The sequence below is a fragment of the Nyctereutes procyonoides genome, unplaced genomic scaffold (genome assembly GCF_905146905.1).
Source record: "Nyctereutes procyonoides isolate TBG_1078 unplaced genomic scaffold, NYPRO_anot_genome, whole genome shotgun sequence".
In the NCBI taxonomy this organism is placed as follows: domain Eukaryota; kingdom Metazoa; phylum Chordata; class Mammalia; order Carnivora; family Canidae; genus Nyctereutes; species Nyctereutes procyonoides.
Genome location: NW_026575134.1, coordinates 36,835,726 through 36,846,010, shown reverse-complemented (window position 1 = coordinate 36,846,010; position 10,285 = coordinate 36,835,726). Strand labels below are relative to the sequence as shown.

General features: G+C 38.9%; 1 protein-coding gene across 1 annotated transcript; it reads right to left on the bottom strand.

Moving 5' to 3' along the window:
• Positions 1 to 1,370: 1,370 nt before the first annotated feature.
• Positions 1,371 to 2,309, bottom strand: LOC129494171 (olfactory receptor 10V1-like). Its single transcript, XM_055300927.1, has one exon. The coding sequence runs from the start codon at positions 2,307 to 2,309 to the stop codon at positions 1,371 to 1,373; it is 939 nt and encodes a 312-aa protein (XP_055156902.1).
• Between the last annotated feature and the right edge of the window lie 7,976 nt (positions 2,310 to 10,285).

Below are 10,285 nucleotides of genomic sequence, written 5' to 3'. Positions count from 1 at the left end.
GAAGCAGCTCAGTGTTGAGCATGAAAGTATAAGGCAAATACTTCTGTAAATAGTCTGTGGGAGTATAAATTTGTAGTCTCTAGGAATGCAATTTGGCAATGTGTGTGTAAATAGGGGTTTAAAATTATTTTAACCCTAGGGAAGGAATTAGAGTTAACACACAATAAATTGTATTTAAAGATGTTTATCACAGTGATAACTTGCAATAGTGAAAAATTGGTAGCCCTTTAAGCGCCAATAAGGATAAATGGAAATAATACGACAGCCCATGTTTTAGAAGGCCACTTCAGCAAGGCAGATGTTTACATTACGAGTTAGAGAATGAAGCAGGGTGCCACATCTTGAAATACGCATAATGTATAAAGTACCCGAATATTATCTGCGGTTTACTTTAATTGGGTTAGAAATGATTTTTAACTTTTTTTTCTGTCTGCTTTTATAGGTTTCCCAATTTATCTAAAATTGATGTATAGTATATTTAAAAATGGAAAAAGTGTTATTTTAAAAGTAGAACCATAACAAGACAGGTTGGCAAGAACAGAGAAAAGAAGTTCTTTTATCAGTTCTGCCAGATAATCTTTAGTCCCTTGACCCCTTCTTGAATTTTTCTATTCCACATGGGGTGAAGATATTGCTTATAATTTTGAAGCATCACCAAATATAGTTTTTTTAAAAAATTTATTTATGATAGTCACAGAGAGAGAGAGAGGCAGAGACACAGGCAGAGGGAGAAGCAGGCTCCATGCACCGGGAGCCCGACGTGGGATTCGATCCCAGGTCTCCAGGATCACGCCCTGGGCCAAAGGCAGGCGCTAAACCGCTGCGCCACCCAGGGATCCCCAAATATGGTTTTAAAATGACAATACATTCCAGATACATATTATATTCCAGATGTTATTTTTATAACTTCTCAACACTGGTGGGTTTCACAATAAACATTTCCCAAGACTCCATCAATAGAAAGGAGAAAAAGTAAGGCTTAATGAGTAGAAGCTTGAAGAACTATTAGTGCTCTTGGAGAGAATCCTCTTAAAATTACTCTGAGTACTTATGGAATGCTGGTATATGCAAATTTCAGTATATAACAAATAAGAATGTCCTTTGATATCACTTGAAGGAACTCATCAATTCAATAAATATGTATTGACTATCTCTTGAGCTGTTTAAGGCACTAGGGATGGATTAGTGAACAAAAAATATGTGCCCATCTTATTTTAAATAATATCTTATTTTCAGGAGCTTGCACTACCATTGGGAGCTAGAAGTAGGAACTGGGGCCTGAGGAAGTAGTAAATCAGTTCCCCTGAGTTGATCATTTTCTGAAGAATGATTTCCTGCCATTTACATGAGCCTAGAAACTCACACATTTCCTAGTGCAGCAGATGTCTTTTCATTACCTTATTTAATGCATCTTTCAGCTCCTTGTTCCTCATACTGTAGATCAAGGGGTTCAAGACAGGGGTGACAAAAGTGTAGACGACAGACACCACACGGCCCATTTCTGGGTTGTAGCTAGAGCTGGGGCGTAAATAGATAAGGCTACAGCAGCCATACTGGAGGAGAACTACAGTCAGGTGAGAAGAACAGGTGGAGAAGGCCTTGTGCCGCCCCTCTGCAGAGCGGATCTTCAGAATGGCACCCACAATGAAGACGTATGAGATAGAGATCAGAGAAAAGGGAATGGTGAGGATGATGACACTGACAATGAAGATCATGGCTTCTTGCATTCGAGTATCCCCACAGGCCAGCTGCAAGATCGGGAGTACATCACAGTAGAAGTGAGTGATTTTGTTGTGGCCACAAAATGGCAGATGGAAAATCAGAGCTGTTAGTTGTAAGGCTAGAATGAAACCAAGGACCAGGGCTCCCAGAGCCAGCTGGGCACACAGCTGCCATCTCATGATGAGGGTGTAACGCAGAGGCTTCCGAATAGCTACAAACCGATCATAAGCCATGATCCCCAAGAGGATACAGTCAGCACTGCCCAGAAAGACAAAAAAGAACATCTGTGTGCCACAGCCAGTGAAAGAGATGGGTATTCTCCCCATGGTCAGGAGGTTGACCAAAGCGAGAGGGGCAACAGTGGAAGAGTAAAAGATCTCCAGAACTGCCAGATTTGCCAGAAAGAAATACATGGGAGTGTGGAGTGAATGCTCTGCCCAGACAGTGAGAAAGATTGTGGCATTACCAGTGAGACTGCCAATATACATTAGCAGGAAAGCCACAAAAATAAGTATTTGTATCTCCAGGATGGGTGAAAATGGGTGAAAGTGGAACTGGATGTCTATGGTTTGGTTTTCATCCCCCATAAAAGTGGCACCTCAGGTTTTCTAGGACAAAAGAAAAATTATGTTAGGAAAGAAAGTGCTTTGAGCTTTAGGATGAAGGTGATGAAACCGAGTTAGCACCTATAGCTTTAATAATCTTGAAGAGAGTTTATGCTGGGCAGGTCACTCTCTATTGTTGCTTGTGTTCATCAGCTCACATTTTCAAGAGAGTTGGCTCAGTTTAACTATAAAGGATATCACTTTGAGTAAGAGCCACAAATTTACCCCATGTGGCAATTGAGCTCAGGACTTTGACTTCACTTTTGTTTTGCAAGAACCAGCAGAACTAATAACCACCGAGCCTCAAAACCTACACACTGCCTAGCAATAATATACTGGCCATCAAATACGAAGTCATAATCATCTTGAGTCCAAGTCCTATTTTATAAATTAGGATCATATTCTCTCATATGAAGGATGCTCCATTGTCCTCTGAAGGTTTATCTCCCTAGACAAAAAAAGAGGTCAACTTACGCCGATGCAGCAGTATTGAGCACGATGGTTCCGTTACTGGTTTGTGATTGCAGAAAAAATTCTGACCCTTCTAGTATATTGGCCCTTAACTGTAAGGCTAGAATGAAACCAAGAACCAGGGCTCCCAGAGCCAGGTGGGCACACAGCTGCCATCTCATGATGAGGGTGTAATGCAGAGGCTTCTGAATAGCTACAAACCTATCATGAGCCATGATCCCCAAGAGGATACAGTCAGCACCCCATAAACTTACTCTATAAACTTTGTGTTTTTAACCAAGGGGCAAGAGTACAGCAGCTTTAGAAACATCAGTATAGACCTCTAGCTTTGGAAAATTTAGAAAAATTCTTCCCCCCCGTCCCATGACAATTGGGCAATGCCCACATTTGTGCAAATGGCAGAGAAAGTACCAAGTGTGATATCTCGTACACCTTTCTAAAACCTCTTTTTTTCCTTTATTCTATTTGTGAGATAATCTGTTTTATGTATGTCTGATTTATCAAAGATACATGATCCTTTGCAGGGTAAGGACTGTATCTTTTTCCTCCCCATCTAACGCCTAGTATGGTGACCAATGAATGTTTGTTGAATGAATAAATTAATGATTACGGTTTTCACCATCTGGGTAGATTTTCATTTAGGTAGAGCACATAGTCTTGCAAAGTGTGACTTAAGGGTTCATGGAAGGAAAACATCCCTTTTACAAGCTGGGTGCAGCTTAGTTCCTTTGTGTTTAGAAAGCATGGTCACTGAAAATTTGCCCATCTTAATTAGTACTTATTAGTTTGGCTTCAAATAATTCAGTGCTCAAATCCCAAACTGTTTTCCTGTATGAGGAAAATAATCTTCTCTATCTCCCTGAATCTCTCTTTGAAGATTAGGCTGATGTGCATTTCTGGTCAGGGCGTTGCACTGCTCTGGGCCTCTCCACTGGAAGGGACCAAGCATTCATGCAGTTTCCTCTAGACTATTGGGAGTAGCTTGGGCTGGAATAGACTTTCAAAAGGAAACTAGAGCATTTAAAACAGTAGGGTTTTAATTCAGCTGCTTTGTAGTTAACTGTCACACCCATACACACACTCTACCCAGTAGTCATCCCATAGGAAGTCATCCAAACTCCCATGGTTTTGTTAATTACTGCTTGGAGCTGGGTCAGGCTCATTCTTCCAGGAAGGAAGATTAGATATTTACCTAAGGGGTAGGAGATGAAGGGTAAAGACCTTCATTCATAAAATTAAATTTTTCCTGGTAAAATGAAAAATTCACCCAGCTGAAATGAAAATGTAAGCTAAGATGGATGGCAGTGAGAGTGTAAATTAAGAGGGTCAGTTATAATGCTGTTGTATCTATCAATAAATAGCACCTTACCTGATTTTATTTGCCAGAATCAACTTCTCTTTCAGGCCCTGGAAAGGGGAAACATTTTATTAAAATTTTTTTTATTTAAATAAGATCCCTGCCAAGCATGGGACTTGAACTTGCAACCCTGATATCAAGACCTGAGCTGAGATCAAGAGTCAGACTCTTAACCAACTGAGCCATCCACCCAGACACCCTGAAAGGGGGAACATTTTAGACCACTGTGCATATGGGAGGGAAGTGACATAACATGGACATAAACCTTGAAAACTGACTAGATGTCTTACAGCAACTTAGGAACAATTTGTTATAGAATATTTTATGCTTTCTCAATGTATTTATGTTCCACTATCTCAGTTTAATTGTCTTAAAATATTCAGCAGGTAGGAAGGTAGCTATTAATACTTCCATCTTGAGGCTGAAGCACAGAAAGGGTAATTAACTGACCTATTATTATCAGGCAATGATTTAGAGGTGGAAGAGAGGCTAGCGTTCAGATCTCCACGTACTTATCAGTGATTATAGAAATCTTAGCTTGATTCTTGTTGCAGGACCATGAACTAGCTGTGATCTTGTCACTGACACTCCCAGTGAACTCAGAACCAGTCAGCAAATGGCTTTTCTCAGGGTAAGGTTCTTACATATATAGAAGAATGATCTTAATGATGCTAGAGGAAAAAATAAAGAGAATTCTGTTCTAAACTTGTAGCTAATTCCATGAATCTACATGGTTTGTATCTTTGGGGCTCCTCTAAAAATGCTAATTAAAACTTGATGAGCCTTGGCTTACCCTCTAAAGAGATCAGATTAGCTCAGAATTAAAGCGGTGCTTACAGGCACCAAAAGGATCAATCTCTGGTTCCTAAAAACATGGTCATACTAATTGGTCCTCAGAATTGGCAGTAAAGCCTAGCAGAGTTAAGGATTTGAGTACTGGAGTTGAGGAGACCTGGGACCATCACCTGTCTCTGCTATTGACCGTCTATGTGACTTGAAAAGTTTCTTTCTGTGCACTTCACTATCTTCGTCTTCAAAGTGCTTATAATATCAACATCTATCCCACAACGTTGTTGTAAAGATTAAATGAGGGAATGACCATAAAGTGGTTTGTACAGTATCTGGTGGTGGTGTCATTCCAGGCTAGCTATTACCATAATTGATTTTTGAAAAGCTGTACTAATGGTCCTGTGTGAGTCTTACCATAGATAACATGCATTCTTATTCTGATATTATAGTATATAAAATCTTTGATGATCATGTTATCCTGCTTTTAGTTCTCTATGTACAAGTACATGTCTCCCTGCATCTGATTTACCTCCACAGGACAAAGTATGAGTATGTTGGTATGATATCATTATTACTCCAATTTGAACCAGGACAATCTAGTTCCGTGAGGGAATCCAGTGACTATAAAGATATTTCCAATTCCATCTGAATTTTCCAGTGTATTTTGATCTCTCTGGATTTGAATTACTGTAATTGATGACTTAGGCTATTTATATTTTCTCTTATTTCACATTCTCCAAGAAGGAGGGGCTCATGGCTCTCATATCTCATTCAAACTATTATAACACTCAGCACCTATCGTTGTATCAGAATACAGGAGACAAGTTAAACCAAATGTATGTATGTATGAATGAATGAATGAATGAATGATTTCTTGTATATACGAGGGAAAGAGAGAACATATAGTATTGTCTGGGATATTTTGAGGTTCTTGTAAGGAGTAGTTCAATGTAGGGCCTTATTATAATCCTCATAAGAAATGAAAAATAGTGGGTGCCTGGGTGGCTCAGTGGTTGAATGTCTGCCTTTGGCTCAGGTTGTGATCCCGGGGTCCTGAGATCAAGTCCCACATCAGGTTCCCTGCAGGGAGCCTGCGTCTCCCTCTGCCTGTGTCTCTGCCTCTTTGTGCATGTCTCATGAATAAATAAAATCTTTTTTCAAAAAAATGAAAAATAGTAGGAAACTTATCCAGAATATTTTGAAACTTGGAGCCAGAGCCAAAAGAATTTCCACCTGATTCTTTAGGACCATACAAATTTGTGTTAAATAACGAGATGTTAAGGAGTTAGCCTTTTTACCCACAGAATGGTCATTGCCATTCTTGTGACTAGATGGATAGGCTTCTCAGTTCCTTTCGTTTTGAAGTTGTCAGATGTTTTTCTGCAATGAACTCAAACTGGAAATTGTTCAATGCACAGTAAAACAGTTTCGATCCCCTCCATCTGTCTTCACTTGGACTCAATCATGGACCCATGATAAATCACAGGTATTTTAGTCGCTGATTACATGGAAAGAAGGCAAAACAGATCAGAATTTTCTTTCTTTCTTTTTTTTTTTATAGATCAAAATTTTCTTGGTGCTGCCAGTCTTACAGACTTTTACAGATGTTACAAAAGCCAAAGACGGAGACCAGATATTTTTTATTCCAAGGGATAATTAGAATCATCTTATTATCAAGAACTCTGGTGGTGTATCTCCTTTACTATCATTTGTACCTTCAGCGTTGGCTCTGAAGCACAGAGGTAGGGAATCTGATACCCTATAAGGCAGCTAAGAGAGATGCTGGAATTGGCTGCGGACTCACCTTCTTCTGGAAGGAGGAACTAATCTTCTAATCCAAGTGTTATTTCTAAAGATTTCCCTCAATCTTTAAGCCTTTACAACTTCTGCAGGGATCTTTGGGACCAACCTCCTGGGTGTCCCTAAATCCCTGCCCACAAACCAGTGCCAGGTCGTGGCACATACCTCACCTTCAGAGTTTTCTGCAAGCACAGTGCCTCTTCGCAATCTTGCATCTTGCTGTGTTCAAGTGAGGCATTTATGCCTTGGAGCCTGGTCTCTAGGAGGGTTCCACAATCCGCCAGTAAAGTTCCATCTCCAACAGTGGTTTACAGCCCTTAGAAATTCAAAGCAAGGAAAACAGACAACCCTTATCATCCAGTTTAGTAGCTTTCAAAGAGTCCACTTACATTTCATTGGTATTTGCCTTGATGAAGTCATCCCTTTGCTCGATTGTTTTAAAAATAGTTCCTGGGTGTTATTTTCCATGAGAGTGTCCAAAAAAACAACTGGAATAGTCTTGGTTCTGGAGTAAGATGACTGGTGTCATTTTTATAAAGAAAAGAATGTAATAAAAATATATCTAATCACCTAAAGGGTTGAGAAATTGAATTGAATATCTGATTATTATTACTTTGTATTAAGGTGTAATTAACAAACTATGTACTATGGTCTCATATGTACAAGATAGTGATTAGACAATTCTATACATTATTCAAGTGCTCACCATGATAAGTATAGCCACCATCTGTCACCATGCAACATTATTTTTTAAATTTAATATTTTATATTTTACTTATTTGAGAGAGAGATAGTGAGAGAGCATGAGCAAGGAGGAGAGGGAGAAGCAGGCTCCTTGAGAGTGGGGAGCCTGACATGGGGCTTGATCCCAGGACCCTGGGATCATGACCTGAGCCAAAGGCAGATGCTTGGCCAACTGAGCCACCCAGGCACCCCCACCCTTTGTCTTTTGGTGCTATATTTCTCTTGATCATAAAACTTTTTTTTTTTTTTACCATAAAACCTTTAGAAAAGGATCATTTTCATGGTCGTTTGGCTTATAAAGCTTCTTTAAATTGGGAAAGTTTCCAAGTTAAAAAGTTAATCTCAGCACATTATTTGTTTTTCAGTCACAATTAGAACAAACATGAATTCTGTATAGAGTAATACAGATCAAATTATTAAATCTAATAGAAAAATTGAATTTTTAACTGTAATAAGTACGTACTGGATATAATAATTTTTTAATTGTCATTTTTTTAAAAAAATTGAAGTGTAGTTGGCATATATTAGCTTCAGGTATACAATTTGATTCTATAGTTGTATATCTTACAAAATGCTCATCATGATAAGAATAGTCACCATCTGTCACCAAAGTTATTACAATATTATTGACTGTATTCTCTATGTTGTACTTTTTATACCCGTGACTTATTTATTTTAAATTGGAATTTTATGCCTCTTGGTCCCCTTAATCTATTTTGTCCATCCCCCACCTCTGCTCTCTGGTAACCACCAGTTTGTTCTCTGTATTTATGTCTGTTTCTCTTTTGTTGTTGTTGTCTATTCATTTGTTTTATTTTTTAGATTCTATGTGTAAGTGAAATCATATGGAATTTGTCTTAATAATTTCTTACAAAATATTTACACATCTTGCTTTCATGGAAATGAACTTTTTTAGTATTTCAATGCATATCAGTTCTGATATCTCTGTTTTATAGAAGCCATCACTAGATTTGACAGTCATCTTTCTTATGCCATTGTAGACCTTAAGTTTTCAATAAGTATTAAATTTGGAAAGCTAGGGATCCCTGGGTGGCGCAGCGGTTTGGCGCCTGCCTTTGGCCCAGGGCGCGATCCTGGAGATCCAGGATCGAATCCCACATCGGGCTCCCAGTGCATGGAGCCTGCTTCTCCCTCTGCCTATGTCTCTGTGCCTCTCTCTCTCTGTGACTATCATAAATAAATAAAAAAAAAAAGTTAAAAAAAAAATTTGGAAAGCTATATTCTCCACCAGCAACTTATATTTGCAAATTGAAAAATGAGAGTTAGGCGGATCCCTGGGTGGCTCAGGGGTTTAGCGCCTGCCTGGTTTAGCGCCTGCCTTCGGTCCAGGGCGTGATCCTGGAGTCCAGGGATTGAGTCCGACCTTGGGTTCCCTACATGGAGCCTGCTTCTCCCTCTGCCCGTGTCTCTGCCTCTCTCTCTCTCTTTCTCTCTCCCTGTGTCTCTCATGAATAAATAAAGTCTTTAAAAAAAAATGAGCGTTGGGGGTACCTGGGTTGCTCAGTTGATTAGATGCTTACCCTCAGATCAAGTCTTTTTTTTTAATTTTTATTTATTTATGATAGTCACACACAGAGAAGGAGAGAGAGGCAGAGGGAGAAGCAGGCTCCATGCACCAGGAGCCCGACATGGGATTTGATCCCAGGTCTACAGGATCGCGCCCTGGGCCAAAGGCAGGCGCTAAACCGCTGCGCCACCCAGGGATCCCTCAGATCAGGTCTTGATCCCAAGATCCTGGGATCTAGTCCCTTCTGGCTCCCTGCTTAGCAGGGAGCCTGCTTATTTGTCTGCCCCTCCCTCCTGCCCTGCTCTCTCTTGCTGCTCTCGAATAAATAAATAAAGTCTTAAAAAAAATGAGAACTAAAATGAGTCTTAAAAAAATCCTGAGACCTAGTATTTGAAAATGTGCCTAGTAAATTATTACTGTAAATATATTATACTATTTAAAATAGGAAGCTCATACTAGAGCTTAGAAAACTATTTAAGATTTTTAATTCCGTATACACTGAGTTCATATCAAAATAGCACATTCCTTATTGTGCTCACTCAATTTCAATGATAAAGTTTTACATGTGAGTACAATAGCTCAGTTTCTTCATAATTCTTTAAATTACACATGTCAGAACATGAGAGACTCCTAACTCTGGGAAACGAACAAGGGGTGGTGGAAAGGGAGGTGGGCAGGGGGTGGGGGTGACTGGGTGACGGGCACTGGGGGGGGCACTTGATGGGATGAGCACTGGGTGTTATACTATATGTTGGCAAATTGAACTCCAATAAAATTTTTTTTTTTTAAAAAGGAAGCACGTTTGAAAAAAAAATTACACATGTCAATTCAGATAGTGAAAAGGCCACAAAATTCTCTTAGGAGTATAAGCCTTTCTTTGAAAGATAATATTGCTGTTTTCAATGGAGAAAAACAATAACTAGATTTAAAATTGATGAGCTGATTGTGGGATTCACAATTCACAGTTGAAATGAATGTTGCTTCTGTTTTTTTTTTTTTTTTTGTTTTGTTTTAATTTCTGGGTTGAGGAAGCTGCCATCATGGTCAGAGACTGAAAAATTTACTTGGAATCAATATATGTATATATTGATATATATATAGTGTTTGCTTTCTTATTTTTGAAACAATTTATTGGTCTTTTTCATACCTTCCAAGGGCATTATATACAATGAGTTTTGGTGCTTGCATTATATTGCTTAAAATATTAATTTACTTAAGATACTATGCCAAATTATTACTTGGAAAAGTGAATTTAAAAGTAGATATTTT